This window comes from Eptatretus burgeri, chromosome 8 (assembly GCF_056783735.1).
Source record: "Eptatretus burgeri isolate ZD-2024b chromosome 8, Ebu_testis_v1, whole genome shotgun sequence".
NCBI lineage: Eukaryota > Metazoa > Chordata > Myxini > Myxiniformes > Myxinidae > Eptatretus > Eptatretus burgeri.
In genome coordinates this window covers 47615226-47643169 of record NC_140968.1, presented here as the reverse complement: position 1 = coordinate 47643169, position 27944 = coordinate 47615226, and the positions used below count along the sequence as shown (strand labels likewise).

The following is a 27944-nucleotide window of genomic DNA, read 5'->3' as shown; positions in this document are numbered from 1 at the left end:
CAACAATGGCAATGTATCAAAATGTATGTAAAACGCTGGCTTACGCTGAACTTTTGATGTTTTTTTTTAAAGATTCGGACGTATCCATAACGAGTTGGTAGTATGCATAACGTATTGGTAACGGACACAGAACGTTTCATTGTCTTATAGATAACTTATACCAACGAATGCTTAGCCTGTTCTCGGCGTTCACAACCTATGCCCAACGATAGTCTAACTTATGGAGAGCGCGATGCACGTATCGCCGACGATCACGTGGCATAGCCTATTAAAAGGCTGCCGCACAATGATTCAAATCATAACCGCCAGAAAAATAGAAGTGTCAACATCGCAGTCACACCTTGGCGATCTTGCCAGCATATGCCGACCTCTGAAAAATGCGTCTAAAACGCTGGCGCACGTCGAATACGGTATGGGTAAGTTTGGTATACGTGAATAGAATGCTAAAGTACGCTATCATATGTCGTAATAAGTGGAGTACGTCTTGAAATTTTAAACGTGTTAAAAATTTTACGAGGTACTTGCCGTATGCCTCGCACATTCCGCATGCGATGGGAATAAGTTGTACGCACGATATGCGATCGTTGGCACACGTCGACAAAAGTTTCTTGTAAGTTACTCATAAGTCGAAACACGTCGAGGTAATGGTTAGCGTCAGTGTTCCAGACTCTCTGTTTGTTTGTTTTTTAATTTTTTTTCTTCGGAATGACGGTGATGTTGACACTTCGATTACTAGTGCTCCTTGGCCCTAAAGGCCCAGTCACACCTTGACGTTTTAGCTAGCGTATGGCAAGGTCTCAAAATGTATGTAAAACGCTGAACTATCGATGTTTTTTTAAGTTTTGGGCGTATAATAACGTGTTGGACGTATGCATAACGTATTAGTAACGCACACAGAACGTTTCAATCACATATAGATAACTTATACCAACGAATGCTGAGCGTGTTGTCGGCGTTCACAACCTATGCCCAACGATAGTCTAACTTATGCATGGCACGCGGCAGCATATCGCCGACGATCACATGGCGTAGGCTATTCATAGGCTGCGGCTCGACGATTCAAATCATAACCGCACTAGACATCGAAGTGTGAAGCCGCTGTCACACCTTGACGTTTTATCCAGCGTATGCCGACGTCTGAAAAATTTGCCGAACCAAGCTGGCACACGTCGAATACGTTATGGGTAAGTTTTGTATACGTTACGAGCACACTGGCATATGTCGCAGTACGTTGGCATACGTCGTCATACGCCGAGTACGTCGAGAAATTTTCAGCATGTTGAAAATTTCTCGGCGTACTCGGCGTATGACACACGTTCCGCATATGCTGGCATAAGTTGTAGGCACGTTACGCGATCGTTGACACACGTCGACACACGTTACTTGTACGTTACTCATAAGTCGAAACACGTCAAGCCAATGGTTAGCGTCAGTGTTCCAGACTCCCTGTTTTTTGGGGGTTTTTTTTCCTTCGGTATGACGGTGATGTTGACACTTCGATTTCTAGTGCGGTTATTATTTAAATAGTTGAGCGGCAGCCTATTAATTGTATTATATTATAACCGCACTAGAAATGGAAGTGTTAACATCACCATCATACCGAAGGAAAAAAACCCAAAACAAAACAGGGAGTCTGGAACACTGATGCAAGCCATTACATTGACGTGTTTCGACTTTTGAGTAACGTACAAGTAAAGACGCTGTCACACCTTGACGATTCAGCCAGCGTATGCCGACTTGTGAAAAATTTGTCTAAAACGCTGGCACACGTCGAATACGTTATGGGTAAGTTTTGTATACGTTAAGAGCATGCTGGCATACGTCGTAGTACGCTGGCTTTCTTCGTTTTACTTTGCGGTTGTCCTCAAATTTTAGCATGCTTGAAATTTTACGACGTATGACTCGCGTTCCTCTACGCTGGCCCTAAGTTGTCGGCACGTTATGCGATCGTTGACACACGTCGACACGCGTTACTTGTAAGTTAGTCATAAGTCGAAACACGTCGAGGTAATGGTTAGTTGAACAACAACAAAGTTGAAGGCTGAGATTGAGAGAGACTTGGACAAGCAATGTGGGGTAGGAGAGGATGCATGGGGTGGACAAGATGGAAATAGAAAAACTCCAAGCTTCAGCTTTTACAGGACTCCACTTGGCTTCAGAAAAGCTTATGCTCCACTTCAGATTCGCATTCTGTACTGACACGTTGGGTTATAAAACAGCTCGTTAAAATAACTTTTGGAAGAGCTGTAAAATGTTTAACTTTCGGGATAATACCATAAGGAAATGTGTCATCACCGTACATTTACATACCTTTGGGAGTTTATGTTCAAACCAGCAGAGTATGTGGGATTTAAACATCAACAATCAGGTTATTGTAAGAAAGCTGTTCACAAGGGGAGCTCCAAACAAGGGGCAGACTGTGATATTATATTTTTCTGATGAAGATGGTGTCTTCAAGAGGAAGTCGAACGAAAGTGCTCTCCTGTACCATTTTCACTCTTCCTGAAATTCCTACTGCCTTGTACCTTTTATTATTATTATTTTTCAACACTCCCCATTTTAAGGCCCGGTCACACCTTGACGTTTTAGCCAACGTATGCCGATTTTTGAATTTTTTTTCTAAAACGCTGGCACACGTTGAATACGTTATGGGTAAGTTTTGATAACATTGAGAGCACGCTGAAAAACACTGCCATACGTCGTTGTACGCTGGCTTTAAACGTTGTACTTTTCGGTTGTCCTCAAATTTTTTCATGCTTGAAATTTCACGACGTATGCCGGCGTATGACTCACACGTTCCGCTACGCTGGCCACAAGTTGTATGCACGGTCTGCGATCGTTGACAGACGTCAACACATGCTACTTGTAAGTTAATCATAAGTTGAGACACGCCGAGGTAATGTTTAGCGTACCCGAAACTTATTTCTAACCTATGATTAACGTGTTGTTGGCACGTTACGCGATCGTTGCCACACATCGACAGACGTTACTTTTAAGTTACTCATAGGCTGAAAGACGTCGGTATAATGGATCGTCCTTGTGTCAGCGTCCACGGCCACGGCCAGGACACTTATTTGCAGCATTCTTCAAACTTTTCTTCGGCATGACGAGGATGTTCACACTTCGATGTCTAGCTTGGCTATGATTCCAATTGTCCATCGGCAGCGTCTATTTAAAATAGTCGAGTTTGAGCGTTTTAACACGTTCAGAAGAAATGCTTCAAATTTCAAAACCCCAGCGTCAAAAAACAAAGGCGAGTGACAGCAATTTAAATCGTTCATTGTAAACAATGAAAATAGTTGAATATAATGAAATGAATATCATGAAAAAAAGTCAGCGTTGCCATCGCTGGCTAAAACGTCAAGGTGTGACCGGGCCTTTAGGAAGAATATTTGCTTTACTGCCTGTGGGCTTTTTTTTTTTTTTTTTTTTTTTTTGTATACCTTGGTCGAGGCTCGTATGAGAGCTAACACACAACTCACAGCAAGGAGGCATGAGACAAGAGGGGCGGGAGTGGAAGGGACAAAACAGTGGGGAACAGACACATTAGATGAACTGTGGAAGGGAGAGGGATGGGGATGGGACGGGGAACATGGCGAAGAGAAGATGGACATTTCAGGGACTTTCAGGAAGGAAAGCAGGAGAAATGAAGGAAGTGGGCTTGGGTGGATTATCGGGGGTAGAAAAGATCGAGGATTTGGATGGGGGAAGATAAGAGGTGGTGGTGAACAGCTGTTTTGAAAGCCTGGAGGGAAGAATGGGAAAGAATAGAGTGAGGAAGTTTATTCCAAAGGCCGGAAAAAAGAGGAATGAAAGAGTGAAGATGAGCAGTGATTCGTGATTTTGGTAGTTTTACCAGAAGGGGGTTGTTGGCGGACCTTGAGCGCCCTGTGGAAATGTGGTGGGGACAAATCGCAGAGAGAGCAGGGGTTGCAAGGCTGGAGAGGAGTCGGTAGAAGACAAAGACCACCGACCAACCTGTGGTGATTGAGTGAGAGGCCCAAAGACTCAGCTTCATTGCGGGAGATGCCGATGATCTTAAATGCCCTGGTTTCGACAGCGTGAAGCCGAGAAAGGTGGGAGGCAGGCGCACCAGCCCAGAGGGGAGAGCAGTACTCCATCAGGCTACGGACAAAAGCTTTGTAAGTGGTCAGGAGCTCAAGAGGGCCGAGGAAGGACTTAGCACGACGGAGGATTCCCAGTCGGCGACTGGCTTTTGAGGCGAGGTTGGAAATGTGACTTTCCCAGGAAAGGTCATGGCAGATAGTGAGACCTAGAAGCTTGAAAGAAAAGACTTCTTCCAGAGGATTGTTGAGAAAGTGGATGGGGGGTTTTGTAAACGGTCCTTTCGAAGAGACATAGTGAGAGTGTGAGATTTGTCTGGATTGAAAGACATGTTCCACGTGTTGGACCAGTTTGTGATTTTATCCAGATCTGCAGTGAGTGAAGAAGCTGCTGCTTGCCGGTCTGAGGGATGACAGATGGTACGGCAGAGGGTGGAGTCATCGGCAAAGAGAAATAGAGGATTTTCCAGAGAGTCCGAGAGATCATTGATGAAAATCAGAAAAAGAACAGGGCCCAGAACGCTACCTTGAGGAACTCCAGCCTGCACAGGAAGAGGGGATGAAAGAACTCCATTTAGGGCCACACGTTGACTGCGACAGGAGAGGAAGTCTGCGAGCCATGAGTGGAGATGGCCTTGAATACCATGGGAAGAGAGTTTGGTGAGTAGGGCAGGGTGCCAGACTGTGTCAAAAGCACGTGATATGTCCAGGAATACGGCTCGGATTTCCTGTCTGGCATTGAGGACCTCCATCCATTGATGGGAGAGCAGAAGCAGCATATCCAGGGTAGAGTGACCTGGTCTGAAACCAAATTGATGATTGGAAATCAAGCCATTGGAGAAGAGGAAGGATTTCATATCTGAGGCGATGATGGATTCCATCACCTTGCTGATGATTGGGAGAAGGCTGATTGGTCTGTAGTTACAGGGATCTGTTTTTGCACCTTTTTTATGCAGGGCAATGATGTTAGCAGATTTCCAAGCAGATGGCAGATGACCTTGGGCAAATGAGAGGGTGAATAGAACAGAGAGTGGGTGAGCAAGAGCAGAAGAGCAGGCTTTGAGGACACGTGGGCTGATGCCGTCTGGACCGGTTGCAGAATCTGACTCGATGTTTGAAAGCAAGCTCTCCACCTTGTCAGGAGAAAAGGATACAGAGTCCAGGGACAGTTGGATGCGACTGGGTAAAGTGGGTAGAGATAGTGATGGGTTTAGGACACAAGATTTAGCTGCAAACACCGAGTTTAGACATTCAGCTTTATCACGTGTGGAATCAGTAGTGCGGCCATTTGAGGTAAGGGAGGGGATGGAGGGGGAACATACACCAGAAACAGATTTGATTAAACGCCACCAGGATTTTGAGGAGGGAGAGAGGTTTGAGAGTTCAGACTTGAGATGAGAAAGATGTTGTTTTCTGGAACTTTTTATCTTTTTACTTAATGCTCTTAATTACTTTTTATCTTTTTGTGGATAAGCTTTGCTTTCAAGTTTAATGCACATTCTACTGCATGCTGGACATCTTCCAGCTTTATCTCTCCTTACACTCTCTTGTATGCTAACCTCGTTTAATAATGCATTGAACTGTCATCACATGAGTGCCATTGTTGCTTATTATTGTAATTAGTACTAATTGTGCAAGTGTGGGTGGCTTTTGGTAATTTGGGCTAATGTAATTGAGGTCTATGTACATAGTAATGTAGTGTCTTTTAAAGCTCTTGTGCTGGCATTGGAAGCGGTGATTTCTGCTTTGTTTTTCTTGATTTATTTAATTTATTTATTTTCTTCTTCAAGTTTTTACATCATCCTTGGAACTTAAATCCTCCCGAGGAAACTCACCATTTATAAGCACCCAGGCAGGGTTGTCACAGCTGCTTTTACTCTGAAAAGAAGCTAATCCAATGCTTAACCCAGAGAAATGATTAATTTCAATTTGGTGAGAGTACTGACATGAAAGATTGCTTGAACAAAAACGTCAATCATGAAAAAAAGTCATTTGGATGGGAAACTTTCCTATCTGGGATCACATGAGGCCAGACTTTTAGGTTGATCCAATTCGATGTGAAATTGGACTCGTGATGATGTGTATGCTTAGAAGCTGTTCTGCAATGACTGATTTGTCATCATGAGTCACTGAGATTGGGGTGCGGGAAGGGGGTGGAGGGTGGAGAGAGTTTGTGAATGGTTATTTTTCTCTTTATAATTTAAATATTGAGGAAAGGGATGTGAAATAAAGATGTACAAGTTTGCAGTTATTGAATGCACATTATGAGGGATTAAAATACTATTTACATGGGAAACCACAAAAAATCCACACGGAAATAAAAAGGTGCTGAATTTTTCCCTCTGTTCTCATCAGCCATGAAGTTTCAATGAAAAGCTTCCACAAATGACACACTTGAGAGATATCACATGCTGATAAGACAAAAAAACAAAAAACATAAATAGTTGTGTTCTGGTTTACCAACCAACCGTAAAAGTAACCTTAAAAAAATAAATAGAATAAATAAAAACCTTGAACAAAATGCAATTGTGACCAATTCAAGTTACATTGTATCGGTTCAGCAAAATATTTTTGTATTGCTTTCTGTCCTCGTCAAGGAAAAACTCTCCAAGGAAAGTTTTTAGAAATGGGAAAGTAAATTCATGTTGTTGTCCCTGATTGGCATGCACCTTGGCTTTTTGGGTCCATTGCAAAATTGCAGGCATGTTTGAGTGTGTTTTTGTAGCTAAGTGTAAGACTCTTTATTCATTGCCATGGAGCTGAGATTTTTGTGATAGATGCAGTCAGTGATGGTGTCAGTTTGTGAGGTACAACTTTTGAACCATGGTCTAAACCAGAATGGCATTTGGTAAAGCATACCTCCACCAGGCTAAACAGTTAACATTTTGTATCCCATTGATCGGTGGCATCTGCATCTGGACCTAAACCAAAATCTAATGGTTTGTTCTTGTCATCTACCCAACTCAACCTCCACGTTTTCTCATGGCTTGTTTGCATTGTTAACCTCCGCCATCGAAGATCGGAGGTTACTGTTTTCACCCCTTTCTGTTTGTTTGTTTGTTTGTTTGTGAACAGTATTATGGAAAAACTCCTCGACGGATTTTGACGAAACGTGGTGGGGGGATTAGGTATGGTCCAAGGATCATGCCATTAGATTTTGGACTTGGTCCAAAATCCAATATGGCCGCAATGGCGGCCATTTTGAAAAAATATTTGAAGTTTTTTTTTGTGCATTTCGACATGTTTTAAGTGATCTCCAACCCCCCCCCCCAAAAAAAAATTGTTGGAGAAAAAAAAACTTTTTTGCAACTTTTTTTCAACAAAATTTCGATTTTTTTTTTTTTTGCATTTCTACATCTTATAAGTGATTTCCAACAAAAAAAACATGCCAAAATTATAATTGCGGCTAATTTTGGAACTTCACGTGGATATACCCACGTAAAATCAATTTCTGTCTCCAGGAATCTAGTTATGACGAATGAATTGAGTATGTAAAAGTTAAAAGTAAAAGGGAAAGTTGCAAACTATAACTCTGTGAGCACTGTTGACGTCAAATTGAATGAATAGGATATCAGGTTCACTTGAGTGACCTAGCAGTATTGGCAGCGGAGGTTTTGCACTCTACCGAGTGCTCCCCCTCTAGTTTTTGAAATATTGTGATGTACAGTATATCCTTTTTGGCCCCATCTCTCTCAATGATGAAGGATCACTAAAAATTTTAGAATCCTGATAGTCACCAAAATCTAATCAAATCGTCCTTGTCACACACCCAACTTATCCACCAATTCTTGGCCGAGTATGTCCACAACATTTTTGAGATATCCTGTTCACAAACAAACAAGTAAACTTGTAAAACAAGCAGGGGTGAAAACATGACCTCTGTCCACTTTCAGCAGTACAGGTAACTAGATATGCTCGTTTGTCACGAACAACTGCATTTTTTTTAAAATATCAGCCATAATGGCATGCCGTGTGTGTGTGTGTGTGTGTGTGTGTGTGTGTGTGTGTGTGTGTGTGTGTGTGTGTGTGTGTGTGTGTGTGTGTGTGTGTGTGTGTGTGTGTGTGTGTGTGTGTGTGTGTGTGTGTGTGTGTGTGTGCGCGCGCGCGCTGTGTAGTTAATTCAGTCATGTGGTTTAAACCATCAGCTAGAATGCCAGAAATTTTTTTCCAAATTGGTTTTAAAGGTGAAACTTCAAAGACCTGGCAGAAGTATAGCAAATGTTTTGTGTGCTGATCTTTAATGCATGTCATGGTAATGGTATTATTTTCAACGAAACCACAACAAACAAAACAACAACAAAAAAAAACTCTTGGACTACAATCCATGTACAAACATATATATATATATATATGTGCTCGGGATCATGAACCTCATCAATATATATGTATGCACGTTGCAGTGGTTGGTCGGAAGAACAAATTCCCTTAAAATCCTCTTCATCTGTTTGCTGATGACTCCACCCTCTGCCATACCAGCTGTCATCCCTCAGACCGGCAAGCAGCAGCTTCTTCACTCTCTACAGAGCTTGATAGAATCACAAACTGGTCCAACACGTGGAACATGTCTTTCAATCCTGACAAATCTCACACTCTTTCATAAAAGCTTTCAAGACAACAACAAGGCAAGTCACCATTGGGGCTGAATGCAGCGACACCTTTGGTGTTAGCCATGGCGTGAAGCAGGGTTGTGTCTTAGCACCTAACTTTTTTTTGCATTATATCTGACTAGTCTTGAGGGCAACTGAGAACACAACTTTATGGGGTGTTCTTAATAACCAGATGTTATGGTGGCCTCTTCAATCTTAGAAGACTCAAAACTGACATCAAGGTCCGCAAGAAGTGCATTATGGAACTATTGTACACCGATGACACTGCAGTGCTGTCTACCAACCTGCTAGATATCCAAAGGTTTCTAAACACCATCCAATGCTGCATCCACTTCTTTCGGTCTCTCAATAAATGTGAAGAAAACTGAATTGCTTTTTCAGCCCCCGCTAAATACTCAGGACGATGGTGATGCCAAAAGTGTTCCTGAATGGAGAAGCACTCAGCATTGTATTTTGCTTCACCTACCCATACTTGGGCAGTACTGTCAAATACCAACTCTGTTGATGATGAAGTCACTAAGGATGTACAAATGGCCTCTGCTACCTTCAGGAAATTGGAAAACCGCGTCTGGTCTCAGCACGATGTCAAGGCGTCTAAAAAACTAAAAAGCTGTGGTACTAACATCACTCTTGTATTCAGTAGAGACCTACACCCTCTACTGCAGACACACTAGGAAGTTCAACACAGTTCAAAATTGCCACTTACGTAAGATTCTTAACATTAAGTGGAATGATAAAATGGCCAACATGCCAAGCACAGAAGCCCTTATCACAGCTCAACTGCACTGAATAGGCCATTTAGTCAGAATGGAAAATGGTTGGCTCCCCAAAATAGCTCTGTCTGGAGAACTCTCATGTGGTAAACGTTCCATCGGAGGGCAGAAACTCCAATTCAAAGATGTTTTGATGAGTCACCTGTTTGTCAAATATCCCAATGACTGAATTGGAGCAGGAAGCCCAAAAATGCCAATCCTGGCAAGCTTTTCTCACTGCCATCCCAAAACTCGTCGACACCAAGAGAAAGCAAAAATGTAGGATAGCTGGAGAAGGCAGTTCACTCCTCGGCACCTTGATCTGCCACTTGCGCGGCAGGAAATTTGTAAACAGAGCTGGTCTCGCTGCTCATTCTCGTTTCAAACACAGGTCAGATTACCCTCCACAGATTACCCCTCGACGGACGGGTGGTGGTGGTGATGGTGATTGTGATGGTGATCTGTGCAACTGCATAAAGGTGATAACATTTTGGCTAAACCTAACTTCTCTTTCATCTGCCTCTGCGTACATGAAAACTCACAGGTAAACAAGGAAAATGTCCGCTATTCGCAGGTTGCAGTTCCCACCCATCAGAATACCTTTTATTTGTTGAAAAACTATCCCGCAAAAAAGATACAAAAGTGTTAAAATGCAATTGACAGCATCCATCAACTTCTGTTGGTCAAAACAATTAAAACCCATATATTTTTGACTTGTCAAACCTGACACATAAAAACTTATTGAAAGGGTTAAAAAAAACTTTATCAATTACATTGAAGAGTGCATCGCTAATGTGCTAAATCAAACTTTGTATATTTCTGGAAAAATTATGACGTACACAGGGTGAATTGGTGCAGTAGAAGCCTTTGCAGACTGAGATTAAAGCCTATGGTCATGAATAGTCGAAAGCAGAGATGTCGATCTAGATTTCACCCTTGTTGTGGGCTCATCAGGGCAACATACTGCTGATCCTTTATTCGTGACAATATTAGGCTCATTAAACCAAATTGAACCCACCTAACTCGAGGAGGCAGCAGGGCACAAAGCAAGTCTCAAGTTTCTGGCAACCGAGTTTCTGTTGAGCAAAATCAAATCGAGTTTCTACCAACCCTCGACTCTGACTCTGCAACTGGACCGGATGGCATCAGCTCATGTCTCCTCAAAAACCTGCCCTGCTGCTCTTGTGCTTCCTCTCTCTGCCCTTTCACCCTGTCATTTGCCCAACGTCATCTTTCATCTGCTTGGAAATCAGCCAACATCACAGCATTACACAAAAGGTGCAAAAACAGATCTTAACTACAGCCCAATTAGCTTCCTGTACTTCCAATCAGCACGGTCATGGAATCCATCATCACAGTTGACATAAAATCATTCCCTTTATCCAACAGCCTCATCTCAGATCATCAATTCTGATTCAGACAGGGTCACTCTTCCTTGGACATGCTGCTTCTACTCTCCCAACAATAGTGGAGGCTCTCAATATCAGACATGACATCAAGGCCATCTATCTGGACATATATTGAGCTTTTGATACAGTCTGGCATCCTGCCTTCTTCTCCAAACTGTCTGCCTGTGGAATCCAAGGCCAACTCCACTCTTGGATTACTGACTTCCTCCACTCTCGTAGTCAACGTGTGGCTCTCAACGGAATCCTTTCATCCCCTATCCCTATCAAGGCTGGAGTACCACAGGCAGTGTTCTGCACCCCATCTTATTCCTAATCTTCATCAATTATCTCAATGACCCTCTGGAAAATGCTCTTTATCTCTGACGACTCCATTCTCTGCCATGACATCTCTCATCCTTCTGACAGATAGGTCGCAGCCTCTCCTCTCTCTCTTCAGACCTTGACAAAATCACAAACTGGTCAAACACAATTTTGTTTATGTATCAATATTGCCCACCCTTTGTGTTCTCCCTTACCCCTCATCATTATCTGTATCCCTTGGTTATCCATCTCCAACTACTTTACTTTCTCCCTCCACCCTGCTGTTGATTTTTTTTTTAGCTCATCTGGACTGTAGTTTCCTGGGAGTTTATGTTCGGCCGTCCTTACGTCTGTCCACAAATACTTTCAACTTCTCTGAAACTACACATATAATTTCGATGAAACTTTGCCACAACGTTCATCACCATGTATGCTTTCTTGCTTTCTTCTCCGAAGCCCCCCCCCCCCACACACACATTATGAAACTTTACCACAACCTTCATCACCCACGATGTACCAAAGTATGTTTATGCCATTAAAAAAAATTTTGTCGAAGGGGGTCTATATGGGGATTTCCCCCCCAAATTGGTATTTGCCTTCACAGAAACTACACACAATTCCAATGAAAGTTGACCACCAACTTCATCACCCGTGATGTACCAACGTTTGTTCATGGCATTAAAAAAATCCATAGGTATTTACTTTATTCTCCACTATATACTTTGTGGGTCATCCGTGACAACCAGTGATTCCCTGGTTATCTTATCCAGCCGCTACCAGATGATCGCCCAGGGGTATTGCCCCTATGTTTTCCCTTTCTTCTGCTGTTCCCTTTGTTATGTTGTGTCCTGATCACCTCTGTCACCGAAGGTGGAAGGCGGTTATTTTATCACCTCTGGCTGTCTGATTGTCTGTTTGTTTGGTTGTTTATTTGTGTACATGCTATCTCAAAAAGTTGTGGACAGATCTGCATGAAATTTGGTGGGCAGGTTGGGTGTGTGACATGGACAAACTGATTAGATTTTGGTGAAGATCCGGATCCGTGTCCCTCAACTTTTTGAGTGATTCTTCACCATTGAGAGATAGGGCTAAGCTGATATATAGCACGATATCTCAAAAAGTTGCGGACGGATTCGGATGAAATTTGATGTACAGATTGGGTGTGTAAATAGGACAAGTTAATTCGATTATGGTGAATATCCTAATCAAGATCCGGGTGCGAGAATTATTTAATTTTTAAAGTAATTCTTCACCATTGAGAGATTGATTGATTTTTAAAGTGATTCTTCGCCATTGAGAGATTGAGCCAAAAACAATATATAGCATCGTATTTCAAAAATGTATCGGGCCTGATATGTTTTCGTGGATCAGGCATTGGTTGGTGGGGGTATGCAGTACGCGCTCTACCGAGTGCCCTTCTCGTTACCTCCGTCACTGAAGGTGAAGGAGGTTATGTTTTCACCTCTTTCTGTCTGTTTGTCTGTTTGTTTGTGTACAGGATATCTCAAAAAGTTGTAGACGTATCCGGATGAAATTGTGGACATGTTCAGTGTGCGACAAGGATGAACTGATTTGATTTTGGTGAAGATTCGGATTTCTATAATTTTTTAAGTGATTCCTCACCATTGAGAGTTGTGGATATATTGCATATGTCAATTAACATATTGCACGCTATCTCAAAAAGTTGTGGACGGATTCGGATGAAACTTAGTTGACATATTGAATGTTTGACAACGTCAAATTGATTCGATTTTGGTGAAGATACGTATCCGTATCTGACTACTATAATTTTTTAAGTGATTATTATTCACCACTGAGAGATCATCATCATCATCATCATCATCATCATTATTAATTTAAGTCAGTATTATCCCCCTTAAGGGGGTGGGGGGGGGGGTTGCTGACTTTCACTTCTTCCATGACATAACTCCAGCTCTCCACTTTCTTCTATCTTCTGCGTCTTCCACTCCCAATCCCAATTTCTGACTTGCTTTCATAACCAACTCCTTCCAACTCAACTTTGGCCTTCCTCTTCCCCTTTTCCCCTCCACTTCTAAATTCCATACTCTCTTAACTCCCTCATCACCTCTCTTTCTAAGCACATGACCCAACCATCAAAAGCCACTCCTTCTTGCCACCTCCACTATTGTATCTTTCAGACTAATCCTTTCCATAAACTCCTTCGTGTTCTTTCTGTCGACCAACTACACTCCACACATCTTTCTAATCATTGCTCTTTCTGTTCTTCTCAAGAGACCTTCTTCTCCCGATCTCACAGTCCATGCCTCTGACCCATAAAGCATTACTGCTCTCACACAGGTGGTATAGATATTCCCTTTCAACTTCAAAGGCAGTCTATTACCACATAACACTAATGCAAGCTCGTTGAACTTCATCAAACCCAATATCGTTCTTCTTGTAACTGCAAGCTCGCTGCTTCCACTACTGTTGATGGTGTCACCCAGATAACAAAATCTGCTGACTCTCTCAAGATCTTTCAATATTTTCTCCGAATCCGGATCCTGATCCTGGTGGCTTAAATTTCTTCTTCTGATGCAGGCTTTACACTCAAAACTACCATCCATTCTTTGTGTCACTCTTTTCACATTTGTACATCTACCATGAATCCATTTGTGACAAGAACTGTATCTGATGGCATTACTTACCACTCTTTTTCCACAAACTCCACATGGATCTTTCTTGGCCAATTCAATAACCCCTGTTTCTTCACCACATTCCATAATTTTCGTTTTCCCCATGTTGATTTTCAAACCTTTGCCTTCAAACGCCCTCTTCCATTTGTTGAACTGTGATTCCAACTCTGCCATTGATTCTGCAATCAAGACTAAATCATCCGCATAAAGCAATTCAAACAACACACCTTTTCTTTCTGATTCTGGCAATACGTCGAGTACCGTCACAAACAGGAGCGGCGAAAGCACCGATCCCTGATGAACGCCCGCGGCCACATTGAATTTTTCAGAGAAACCACAAGACCAGAGGGCATGCAGTATATATGCGTTTAATTTTCAATTTTCGTGCAACAATGATGGGGGCAACATAAAACTTTACTGGGTTTGTAGGAAATGTAGGCATGACAAACACAAGTTGCGGAAATGTTCTTTGCAGACTTGTCTTTAAATTCCAGGTTCTATAAGGAGCATCGACATTTTCAACCTCTTTGATTGCATGGATAAATATACGGTTTAATCTTGACAAAGTCAAGATTTCTTTATTTTGAATTAATCTTTTTTTTTCACCGTTTATTCACTGAATACAATTAAAGCAATCATGTGGCCACTCCGAATGGGTGTCAAAGGCTTACACGGCTTACTCAGGAACCTTGTGTAGGCTCTGTGACAGTCACGATGGTACTGCAACTCAGAGGCCACCAAATCTTCACCCTGTATCTGCTGTAGAAGTGCAATGTCTTCCTTTTGCTTTGCAGCTTCCAGGAGCTGCCCACCACAAATAAGCTCACATTTGACTAACCTTACAATTGACCTTTTACCAGTTTTATTATTACGTTTGTACTTGTTTGAGTGGCAAATTATGCACTCCTCTGGAAACATGTGACGTTTTCTCCACTCTCGTTGGCTGTCCTTGCCATCTGAACGAAGCACACACTTTTGGCTTGGCTGTCCTCCGTGTAAGTCACTTGGTTGGTTATCCAGTATGTTCATATCTGTTCCTGTATTTGCATTGATGAAATGATAGAAGATGCAAAGACAACCAAAGAGAATACAATAAGATTGCTTATTTATTTAAAATGTAACATTACAATATTAGATAATAGATATTGTGTTGTAAAATTGTAATCTGAAAACACCTCTTTTGTAGCCAGAATATAGTATGCCTTTTATAAGACAGGCATTTCAAAATTCAACATTTTCCATAAATTTCTGGAAAACTAGTTGAAATTAGATGAAATGGACTTTGTGTTGTGTAATATCTCCCAACAAATCTTTTCATTCTCTCCTTTGCTTACAATACAAGCCAGCATGCTGTAGGAGGGGTGGACGTAAGTAATTTTTACGCATTTGTGAGAGAGGGACCAGCGATGCCGGTTAAAACAACAGTATTTCCATGTTTGTTTACGTAGGATTTCTTTGTAACCAAGCGAATATTTCCTCACTTTTTTTTTCCGTGAAATTTATACGTACAATATCATGAAAGTATATATAGCCTCACTATCGAGGCTACAAAGAGATATGAGGTGAATTTGAATGAAATACACATGGAAGGGAAGGCTGTTGTATGCACCTGCTTCGCTGATCCCCAGTTAACAGATTTGCAAAAGTTCCTGTAGTCTATATCCACCCCTTCCAATAATGGCTTTTCGTTTAATATCAAATCATTGACAGTTATAATTCCGTGAATAACCAGGATTCCAAAATTACAGTAAAATTGTACTACTACAGCAAGTTGAACATGATACAAAGTCACTAACTTAGTCTTCCACCAAATCATCGTCATCATGAATGCTGTAGTAGTATTAAACCATCATTCACATGTCCAATCTAACATTACATAAGTTAATTTTAAAGTCATTATCAATGCATGGTGGATGAGTTTACACATACCTTGTCCTTGAGAAGTAGATTTCCTTGCAAATGACTTCTCTTTTCTTCTGATTTTACTGATGTCACAGAAGCGCTTGTCGCAATTGTAGTGGTAGCCAATGTTACTCGAGGGTGAGGGCTGAGCCGCAATGCATGGAGCAGTATCGTGAAAATCAATACCAAGCTTTGTTGCAATCTCGGTAACTATATCACTCTCTTTGCAGTCGTAATTCACCCATTTGCTAGCGAAATCGACAAATAGTTTCCACGATTCGTTATTGAACACGATGAAGTTACTTTTTGTTGTAGAATCTACGTGCATAACGCAAAATTTTGAAGAAAATGTACGATCCGCTGTAGAACTGCGTTCCGTGGGTGCCATCTTTGGTAGAACCATCTTTGGTTCGCAGTGCAATGGCACAGCGACCATGATTTGGTTATTGTGTGAAACTACGTCATCAATTTCACTGAGCGTCAAATACGGTAACGCTGATTGGCCTATTTTATCACGTGAATCGACTGGTCAGCGAAATTTAATGTGACATTATTTTCAGAAATTATTCGTTTTTTTACGCTTTTATTAGCAATTTTGAGGATTGGGGACACACATTTTCTGAATGCTTATATTTTTGGAATTATTGATCAATAATAAAGTTGCCCCCAGTAATGTTGCACGAAACAGACAGTTGGATACGGATGTATTGTGGTCTACACTACCAACTTGAACCCGTGTCGTCGCATCTTCATAAAGTTTCATTATAACCTCCACCAAAGCCTCAGGAACATTTCTTTTGCATCGTGCCCATTCGATGACTTTCCTGGGGATTCTGTCAAACGCCTTTTCCAGGTCCACAAAACACATGAATAATTTATTTTTCTTTTCTTGATAGCACTCCTGCATGCGCCTGACTATGAACATTGCATCAACCGTACCTTTTCCTGGCATGAAACCATATTGCATCTCGTCAATCTTCACCACCTGCCTGAGCCGTTTCTCTAACGCTCCTTCCACAAGTTTCATTCCATGTTCCAGTCGTTTCACTCCACAATACGATTCACATTCCATGACACTCTCTTTACCTTTGTAGATGGGTACCAACGTGCTTTGTTTCCAATCCTCTGGCATGCTCTTACTTTGCATTATCTCATTTGAAACCTGATGTAATACTTCTAATCCACGAGGAGACAATGTAAAATGCTCCTTCGTAATGCTTGATGGACCACCTGCTTTTCCATTCTTCATAATTTCCAAAGCTTTCTTTATTTCTTCCTTTGAGATTTCTTTCACTGGGCCCTCCGTTCTTTCAGCTTCTACTAAACCATCCCACTGATTTTCCTGAATCTTGATGGATTCCATATGCTCCTTCCAGATTCTTTTTCTATCTTCATCAACAAAGAAAATCCTCCCATTTTTATCCTTTATCCAGTTGCTTTCAGTGATGTCACGAGATTCCCTCTTCATCATCTTCAGTTTCTGAAAAATTCCTTGTCTGTTCATCTGCAACTGTTCCAGCTCTTTTTCAGCTTCTTTCTTCATGGTGTCTGCCACCGTCTTCTTCGCCTTCTTCTTAAATCTCTCTTGTATCTTGCTTTGTTTTCTTCCGTGTTCTGTTTCTGCATCTTCTTGAAGCTTTCTTTCTTTCTTTCGATGGCCACCTTCACCTCTTTGTTCCACCACCAGGTTTCACCATGACGTGGTTTTCCTTTACTAACACCACAAACTTCATTTGCTTCTTGTTGAGCACAATTCCTGTACTTTGTCCAGATATCTCCGTCTTCTTCCTTTTCCTTCCAGAGAATATCCATCCTTTCAGCAAATTTTCTTTTTACTTCTCCATCTTTCAGCTTCCAGGTCTTTGTACGCTTACTCTGTTGCTGTTTCTTTTTCTTCACCTCATCTATTTAGTCCACATCCATTACCACCAAGCTGTGCTGGAGTTCACCAGGAATAACTTTCACATTTCGAATTTTCTTTATCCAACTTTTTCCTACTAACATAAAATCGATCTCTGTTTCTGCTCCACCAGACCTAAATGTTGCCTTTTTCTCATTCTTGAACCTTTTTCTCACTTTTTCAAGAGATGGGGCTCAAAAACGATATGTAGCATGATATCTCAAAAATGTATTGGGCCAGAAATGTTCTCGTGGATCAGGCGTTGCAGGGCAGAGGTATCTGCTCCACCGAGTGCTCTTCCAGTTTGTTCTTTCATCGCTCTTCCACAAGCCTAGACTATGTTAAAAAAAAAATGCCATGGCATTCGCAGACCCAGACATTTGTGGCTTCTTTTTTTTAGGAACGTATTCCTTGCTAATGTTAGGATATATACTTGTATAAAAAACATCGGAGGAAATTAAACGAGTTGCGAACGTAGCTAAATGATTTAGAGTGTGTTCTCAAATGGGCCTTCTTATTGGTCTACAAGAACAGCAGGCATACATATGAGATAATAGTACGATATCGATACATAAAATATATACTAGCAGGGTCGAGGTACCCTAACGGCTCTCCTCTTCCTCAAAAAGAGTGTAAATAGTATATAAACATACACATGCATATATTCATAAACTGTTAATTTTTGGCAGGGGGGAGGTGGGAGAAATATGTCTTGTGGAAAGGTAACGGAAAGGGAATGCAATATTATTTCAGTCAAAATAAATAATGTCAGTGCTTTATTTTATTTTAATTTTTCCTTTCCCCAAAACACATATCTCTCACTAAAAACCAGCTTTGCTGATGTTACAAAGTCACTCTGTAGGAAAGTTCTTAGGCAGGTGATCTATGCACGATGACTGTTGTACTTGTCCAATTTATGTAAATAATATGACACTGATATTCTTTGAATGTTAATTGCATCTGAGCTGCTCCAATGCATGACTACCTGTAGTGTACTGTAACTGTGGAGGATGACTTGTACGAGCTTAACTCACTTGTGGCATTCCTGCCTCAAAATTAACAAGATGGAGAGATTGGAAGAGTGTGCTTGTTGAATAAAATTCTGGAGGAGCTGATAAGAGCCATCAGTGGTTGTGGTCAAGCAACATGGCTTGCAGTTCATTGGAATGTTTAGCTTGTGGTGAATGCATTTCACTCGAGTACTGCCGCTGCTGCATCGCATGCTTTTGCCAGGCTTGATGCACCATGACATGGAGACTAATAATAATTGCTCATAGTCAAATATTATAAGTCTACATTATGAAGATGGGGTGGAGGTGCAATTCTGCTGCTAACCACAGCTCTTTTGACGTCGATTTTGAGTTGGAAAAATATGCTGGATTTTGGAGCCACAATTGCACATGATCTCATTTCCTCAAGCAAACAGGATGACTAATTAGTGGAATATCAGGATATGTGAGGAACTTAAACGCAGAAGGAGGCATTCGGCCCATTAAGCCTGTGCATTGAGTTTTTATTCGAATATTTCTATCCTTAATTTGTGCTTTGATGCAGAGTTAAAGTTTGAAAGAGTCCAGACAGTTGTTGGCTTTCTATCCATCCATTGGGATCATACTCTGTGCAGAGCGTTGGTGCTGCCTAAGCATTCTCTGGCTCTTGGGCACAATCCTGGATGGGTTGCCACTCCGACACAGGATACCAGAAAGCTGTCACTCATTTTGCCGACCTCGGAAGGATGACAGGCAGAGTCAACCCCACCTGGTATTAATTCAACAGCCGAGTGGGATTTGAACTCAGGATCCTTGGATCCCAAGCCCACCACCCTAACCAATAAGCCAACACCAGGCATATTGTTGGCTTTAGCAGGGTTTGAAGTTCTCAGAGGCAGTGTTGCATTTCATTTTAAAATATAAATCATGTCTTCTTGACGTGACTGGTTTCACCGCATGCGTGTAGAAGAGGGGTGTGTATGTGTTTTTTTGTTTTGTTTTTTTGAGTTGATTAATTTGGTCAAGCTTTTTGTTGAACATATCATGCAGTGAGTGTTCTGTTCCATGAATAATGTGTGGAAATGATAGAGCACGGAACCTAGAGGTTCTATTCAAAATTTGTTTTAAATTGGTATGTTTTCAGGAGGTTAGTTGTGAAGTTACAAAAATGGGTTGACGGGATAGGCAAGAGGTACGCACACTCGCCTGTCTTGCTTGAGGGTCATTCCATGTCAAATCATCAAAGAATCTGCCGTCATCTCTCAGATTTTTGTAAAACTTTGGGAACCAATTGGGACCCATGAAAAACGGCAAGAACTCAAATATTTTTGCTAACAGCCTCTTAATTAGTGAGATACAGACAAACGAACTTTGGACTAATTAACACGACGTCACCAATTCAAATGGCCATATCTCTAAAAGTATAACACCGAGAGAGCTGGTTTTGGTATCATTTTAAAGGTATTTCCATACCCTATGATTTTGTCTGGGCAACATTTTCCTACCTCCAACCACAAAAAAGTTATCACAAAATATAAACTTCAATCGTGAATCCCCAAAAAATGTATACTTCAAATTTCCTCAAATTCATCCCAGAGGTACCTTATGATGTCAAGAAGCTTCCACATAAATTTTGTGATGGGCACTCCAATAGTTTCTGAGATATGAGCAATAATGTACATGTACGTATGGCATATAGGTTCGAAAATCAGCATTTGTAATGTATTATACAATCAATAAGTGAGTTCAAGTACACAGTGTTCACTAACCTGACTTAGGCTTTCAATTTCCTCTTCAATGCAGCAACAGCAGCACTTGTTTCTTCCCCTCAGGCCCAGTTGAAAATGAAAGTATATGATACTTCAAAGCAATTGATGGTCGTTCCCTGTGTTCCCTGTCATGGCTAGGTTAGAATGATTGTATAATACATTACAAATGCTGATTTTCGAACCTATATGCCATACGTACATGTACATCATTGCTCATATCTCAGAAACTATTGGAGTGCCCATCACAAAATTTATGTGGAAGCTTCTTGATATCATAAGGTACCTCTGGGATGAATTTGAAGGATACATTTTTTGGGGATTCACTATTGAAGTTTATATTTTGTGATAACTTTTTTGTGGTTGGAGGGAGGAAAATGTTGCCCAGACAAAATCATAGGGCATGAAAATACCTTTAAAATGACACCAAAACCAGCTCTATAGGTGTTATACTTTTAGAGATATGGCCATTTGAATTCGTGACGTCATGCGAATTAGTCCAAAGTTCGTTAGTCTGTATCTCACTAATTAAGAGGCTGTTAGCAAAAATATTTGAGTTCTTGCCGTTTTTCATGGGTCCCAATTGGTTCCCAAAGTTTTACAAAAATCTGAGAGATGACGGCAGATTCTTTGATGATTTGACATGGAATGACCCTTGAGTTTGAATCCCGACCCAGCTGTGGACTATCATCCCATTGTTTCACAGCTTGGGTGATTCATCAATGTGTGCGCCATCCCTCGGATGGACGTTAAACTGGGGGTCCCATCTGCTGGCATCGTTGGTAGACGTCAATGATCCCACCATGTCCTTTGCGAAGAGTAAGGCGAGCTGTCGCTGGCACCTTGACCAAATTGCTAATTCCTGCTCTAACTACTCAGTCGAATATAAGGCCTGGCCAGCCAGTTCGTGAAAGACATGGGCCAAAAACTCCCTTGGCCAACCCCACAATAATGTGGGAATAATTGGGGTCGCTAAAGCAGAAGAAGAAAGAGTTGTGATGAAAAATACAATAGTGTACTATGAGTCAACGGAAGGATTGAGCAAATGATCTTGACTTATTCATGGCCAAGTGATCAGAATGTATGGTGATTCAATGTGTTCGTCACGAGCAGCACTGTTTTTAATGGGAAGACCAAAAAAAAATCCATTGAAAACAAACCCGAAATCATGAGAAAAACTCGACAAAATTTGAAATTAATGTGTTCTTTGTGTTTGTTCATTCCTTACTCAACAATCCCCTTTTCACTCACCTCACCTCCCCCACACCACCCCCTCCCCCCCACCCCCTAGTCTCCTGAAACAAAAATAATATAAAAGAAAACTGTGGTCTTGTCCCTTTGCATGCCCCCACCGTGTTCGAGCACAGGCATTGTAGGCCAGACGGCCTCTTGCTTCCAATTTCCTTGTATTGTTAAAACGTTTTTTGAAAGTGCATTATTTTTATTACCTCCACCACCGAAGGTGAAGGAGGTTGTTTTCACCCCTTTCTGTCTGTCTGTCTGTTTGTTTGTGTCCAGGGTATCTCAAAAAGTTGTAGACGGATTCGGATAAAATTTTGTGAACAGATTGGGTGTGTGACAAGAACGAACTGATTAGATTTTGGTGAATATCCGGATCCGGATCCGACTACTAGAATTTTTAAAGTGATTCTTCACCATTGACAGATAGGGCAAAACCGATATGTAGCAGGATATCTCAAAAAGTTGTGGACTGATTCGGACAAAACTTGGTGGACACGTTGGGTGTGTTACCTCGACAAATTGATTAGATTTTGGCGAAGATCCAAATCCGGATCTGGATACGAGAATTATTTAATTTTTAAAGTGATTCTTCACCATTGATAGAAAGGGCCAAAAATGATATAGTACTACATGCATTGCATGATATTTAAAACATGTATTGGGCCCGATATGTTCTTGTGGATCAGGCATTACGTGGTGGAGGTATGTGCTCTACCGAGTGCCCTTCCAGTCTTCCTATGCTTCAGTTCATCCATATATTTATTTATTTATTTTGTGTGTGTGTATCAATAATGCTGAAATGGGCTACAAAACATGAAATGACAAAACAATTGTTTATATCGTTAATACATTTCTGCATGAATTACAATAACCTACCTGGCAGAATGTCTAATCTGTGTTGTTTGTTACTCTTCATTTGAAGTGTTGATCTTGGTAAGTGAATGGTGGATACGGGGTGTGTCAAAAATGATCATTGGGATTGCACCCCTGGCAAGGTATCTCAAAGCCGAATGTGTACTCCTTTAAGAGTCTCAGCTATCTCGGCTAAAGTAACTAATGAAATGCGATTGACTAATTGAAATAATACTTTACTTTTATTATGCTTAAGACGTGTGACGACATGTCGATGTCATCCTATTTCACACAGGAGCTTTATGCTTGTGTGACTCTGGGATCAAAGAGTACCTAAGACTTGCAACTTTTTTTGTGACTATGTCTAAAGAATGAAACATTTTATTGTGATGACTTGAAAGAATACAGCTTAAATGGAAAAGTACATACAGTATCTGGGAAAAAGTGCTGTGGGTGGTGTATATGGGCAAAACACCCTTCTGTCCGGCAAAAACCGAAATTGCTCTTTTCGTTGGTGTACAGCGTACAAAAGGACATTATTTTCAATTAAAGATTTAAAATAAACTTGTTTAATCTACACGTGTACGTAACTTCTACAATAAGAACGAAAGAAAAAAAATCTGAGAATTTTCCTTCTCATGTTTATTTCACATGGTATATGTGAATTACATGTCCATGCACATGTGAAATACAGTTTGTTTATAATGCTGTACTTGCACATGATTGAGCTTTGAAAACTTGTGTGAAAACCCAAATTTTTATTTATTTAAAGACCACAATTTTCTTTTCTCTGCATTATGAAAACATACCTTCTTTGAGCGGCGTAGAATAGACCACTTCCACGATCGCTCCGAACGAAACATGCATTCCTTAGTTTTCTTTGCACGAGTTGTAATCAAAAACGTACCTTTGTTTCTTCAAGAGGTAATTATGATAAAAAGGTAACTTGATGATAACTCCCCCTCCCCACATTGTGTCCGACCAGATACATTCAAAATGGCTATTCAAAAGTATTATTTTTTCCCCTAAAAACGCCAATATTTGTCCAATTTTCTCACCTTTTGCCGCAACTGAAACTTGAACCATCTTAACGACTACAAAAAATGAAACCAGATGGTGAATTACAGTTCAGATAAAGCTCTGAGAATATAAGGAAGTGTGAGTCTGGCGAAAGAGGCTCGACGAAGCAAACAAAATGGTGGCGATTTGATTTTGGACCTCCTCCTGAATGGTGTGGAAGTTCCTCCCCAAACAGACAGATCCCCCCCCCCCCGAAGCACTCCCCTGCACTCACTGATTAACCTCTGAAAGTTTGACGAAGACCCGTTCAGCCATCTCTGAGAAAAATGGCAACACAGACAATCGGCTCTCTTATAATGTAGCTCCGGAGCGTCTCTGCCATCACTGCATCTCTGGGAAGCGTACTGACTTTGTGATAGATTTGTGAGTGAAACTGGCAGATGTGAGATCACTTTACCACCTCAGTCAAGATTGAGTTGGGAAACTTCAACACCTTTTCCTTATTAAGGGTGAATCTGTGAACAATATTAGTGCTTTCTGTGAGCCGGTATTTTTGAGGCGTTAACAGACAGGATTTGTGACATTTATTTGTCGTCACCAAGAGCACTAATACATACTGACTCGCATCTCTGACAACCTTGAGACCAAAAGGTCCTTTTTTGGAAATACAAAGTTCGTGGTTATGTTTGGGTTCATATTTGTGACCGTGTGTTATGCAAATTTATATAGCTCTGAAAGAGTGCCCATTGAGCTTTGTGTGGTTTTGGATTGGAGGTGTTATACATTAAACCATTTGATTACAGGCTTGCCACTTATGAATGCGATCAAGTTTAATCAGATCTGTGTTACTTTCAGGCAGCTCTGCACAAAACTATAGCTTTGTTTTGCTTGCTTTCTGTCATTCACTCGAGTGACCAACGCATCGCGACCTTCCTGTTGAGAGATCTAACAATTAGAATGATTCATACTTGAGGCTGTTACAATTACAAGCTGCCTTGGGTAGATACAGATGTCAACCATTGTTTCATCCTTGCTAATTGCTTTTTTTTGAGGGCCTAAATATTTTTATGTAGTTCTTGTATTACAGAAAATGTACTGTCTTCGATTTTTGACTGGAGGATTTTTGGGGATGTTGCGTATTTGAGCACATTATGCAATAAATGCACATGTATTGTAGATTCATGCATACATAAATGAATGCACAAAGGAGGAGGCATTCATTTTTTTTATCGGTTGCCTTTTGTGGTTGGTTGTTACCCGGGTGCCTTTTACACAACTGGGTAACAACCACTAGGACAGTACAGGATGCTTTCTTTAGGATGTGGTTTCAATAGCGTTGCTTAATTTTTGGATCTTTCCATTTTTCACCCCTCTCTCTGCACCTCTACCTTCCCTCCTATTCCTGTGCCTTACAGCCAACCAATATCTCTTCATGATGCAAGCAAGCACTATCAAACTGAAAGAGAACGTACGCACCATCAGTGCGCAGGTTTATGAGCAGATACGCAACGGTACGTTAAATATGACTTTATTTCCCCCAGAGACGGGCGCCCCGCAAAGGGGTTAAAAGGGGACGTTTTTAAATTTTGCGGATGTGATGTTGAAAGGAGTCTTGATTTTGTTTTATCCAGCCAGAATTTTAGCTTGCAGCTATGATGAAAGTGATTATACTTTAGGATTTATGTTTTCTTCTTTACATTTTATTCACCTTACAGATTACTCAGATGGACCTGATACAAGTGAACACCAAACACCAACTCCAACATTCCTCCCTCACAACTTCACCTATCTCCCTCACTTACCATGTCCAGACAGGCTGCCTGCCATGAGTAGGTTGAGGCCATGGATTTCTCACTCCGACTTTCCAGTTGTGTGTCTATCCCTTTTCCCCATTCCAAAGTGCCATTTATATCGGTTGCAACATCTATATGCTGTCCCAAAGGTGCAAATGTATTCTGAAGTGAGGACTGGAAACATTCTTGCAGTAATGGATTGATAATTTCAATAAAAGGCAGTATTCTTGTTGACAGAAAAAAAATGTGGTTTAATGGGTGGGAGGAGGAGGAGAGGAAGGGCAATTGGCTTACTCATGACTGAATTTCACAATTATTATGTCATTGCTCCATTTTGGTTTGCCTGAATACCCTACCTCACCCTTTCTCATACTTGCCTGTCATGTTTTGACCCGAGTCAAAAGTGTTGTGCACCATTGCGGCTGATTGCTTTGTGTTTTATGAACAGTTCCATGCTTAGAGGATCAAAAGATTCAGAAGTGTCTTCACCGGGCAATTTAAGATTTATTCAGAATATTGCAGCATTTTTAAAATATATATATATATATATATATATATATATATATATATATATATATAATTGACATTTAATTTTACTCATTGAAAATGCTCTCTATGCAGTGATAAAGGGGGTAAATTGAGAAGTGTGTGAAGGTGGGAGACCGGGTGAGAAAAGGGAAATCAAGTTGGAAGGAGAACAGTACAAGAAAAAGGATGCACGCATAAGTAGGAGGTTCAAATATTTCACTTTTTTTTTTCCTGATTATATCAGATATCTAGAGGCCTGCTACATTAAACTTAGCAGTAAGCATTTTTATCTCTGTTCAATGAATTTGCTTGTCTCTTAACTCATCCGTTTAGAGGGTAATGGGTGTAAAATAGACTAGTTATACCATTGAAACATGTTTAGCATAAGTGTGTGGTTTGTGTGTGAAAATGATGGAGTACATGTCAAAGTTTGTTTAGGAGCTGATAACCTTGACTCCTCCCCTCTGTAATATATCTACAAGCTCACCACTATTCATCCTTATCAACTCTCTACATCGTTACCTCCATTGTCTGTGTTCCTTTTCAGTGAACTCTGTTCACCAGCTCCTCAAGTCCCAGCAAATCCCCACACCCTTCCCTCCACCGAAGATGGCAAAAGCAACAAATTTATGATTGTGCTTAGTTCCTTAAATAAAAAATGAACCCCCTATCTTGAAGAGCCACCTAATCGAAACCCCCAACCTCATTTTTCATGAACCAATTTTTTTTTTAGCGGTCACAAACAAACGATTTGGCGGTATGTTGTCCTGACAAACCAATCCATCCTACCATTGGGACCATACTCTGTGCAGAGCGTTGATGCTGCCTAAGCAGTCTCTGGCTCTTGGGCACAATCCTGGATGGGTCGCCACTCCGACACACGATACCAGCAAGCTGTCACTCATTTTGCCGACCTCGGAAGGATGACAGGCAGAGTCAACCCCACCTGGTATTAATTCAACAGCCGAGTGGGATTTGAACTCAGGATCCTTGGATCCCAAGCCCACCACCCTAGCCACATTAAGCCAACACCAGGCATTCGAACCAATAATAAGGGCAAAATTTGGATCGGTGTGTCTACTTTCATTTTTTTGTGACCATAAATCTCAGTCGTCAAAGACCTGAGTGCCACATGAACACCATCCTAGTTTGGAGGTGATGTGTTGGCATAATTTATGTGCATGACGTCCGTATAATGTCACATTTAGGGTCAGATTTTTTCCTTTTGTTTTCTATTTACAAGGAAATCTAACACAGGTGGAGACCATTCAGCCCATCATGCCTGCGCGCACGCCATACTCATTTATATACACAAGATCCAAGGACGAAGATGCTAAAAAATGTTTTTAATTAATGATATAAAAAGAAATTTTTAAAAATTAATATTATTATTATTATTATTATTTGTGTGGTTTTGTTTGTTTGTTTGTTTTCGTAGTTTTTGTATTTCTTTCTTTTCTTCCCCTCAGGGGAGGGGGCATGGGCTTGGTTAAAAACACACATCAACCACACAATCCCCCTTGACAAGACCCCCACCAACAGTACTCTGCACACAATCACCCATCAATGCTCAAACTACCTAAAAGTCTTCTCAACATCCCTATACCCCTCTATCTCCATAACATCCAGGTACCTATCTAATTCTAATTTAAACTTATCTACTTTTTCTGCTGCCACTACCTTTCCAGGAAGGCCATTCCATGCATTAACTCCTCTCTGAGTAAAAGTTCCCTGCCTCAATACCATCTTAAATCTCCTCTTCTTTGCTTTCAGTCTGTAGCTCCTGGTCCTATCACTGTCTACTCTGTTGAATAATTAATCTGCTCTTATTTTATCAATTCCGTTCATTATCTTAAACCTCTCTAGCATATCTCCTCGTAACCACCTCCTTTCTCGTGTATAAAGCCCTGTCTCCTTCAGCCGCTCCTCATAGCTGAGTCTAGTTAGGCCCAGAATCGATCTCGTAGCCCTACACTGAACCCTCTCTATGGCATCTATGTCCTTCCAGAACTGTGGCGACCAGAACTGCACACAACATTCTAGATGTGGTCTCACTAAATTTCTATACAATGTTAACACCAGTTGTTTTGATGTATAAATGATCCCCCTCTGAATACAACCTAAAACCCTATTTGCTTTACCTATAGCTGCCTGGCACTGTGCTGC

At 41.0% G+C, this 27944-nt stretch overlaps 2 protein-coding genes across 3 annotated transcripts in view; one reads left to right on the top strand and one right to left on the bottom strand.

Moving 5' to 3' along the window:
- Window positions 1-27944, top strand: part of B4GALT6 (beta-1,4-galactosyltransferase 6) — a 110468-nt gene that overhangs the window by 49798 nt on the left and 32726 nt on the right. For both annotated transcript variants that reach the window (XM_085891908.1, XM_085891909.1), the window contains exons 2-3: window positions 24873-24968; window positions 25173-25286. In XM_085891908.1, coding sequence (XP_085748034.1) covers window positions 24873-24968; window positions 25173-25286 — 210 coding nt within the window. The remainder of the gene's footprint in view (window positions 1-24872; window positions 24969-25172; window positions 25287-27944) is intronic.
- LOC147021678 (uncharacterized) lies at window positions 14082-16429 on the bottom strand. Its single transcript, XM_085891912.1, is given in 3 exon segments — window positions 14082-14387; window positions 14390-14823; window positions 15716-16429. Coding segments are annotated over 3 exon segments (1119 nt in total). The 5' UTR covers window positions 16125-16429; the 3' UTR covers window positions 14082-14111.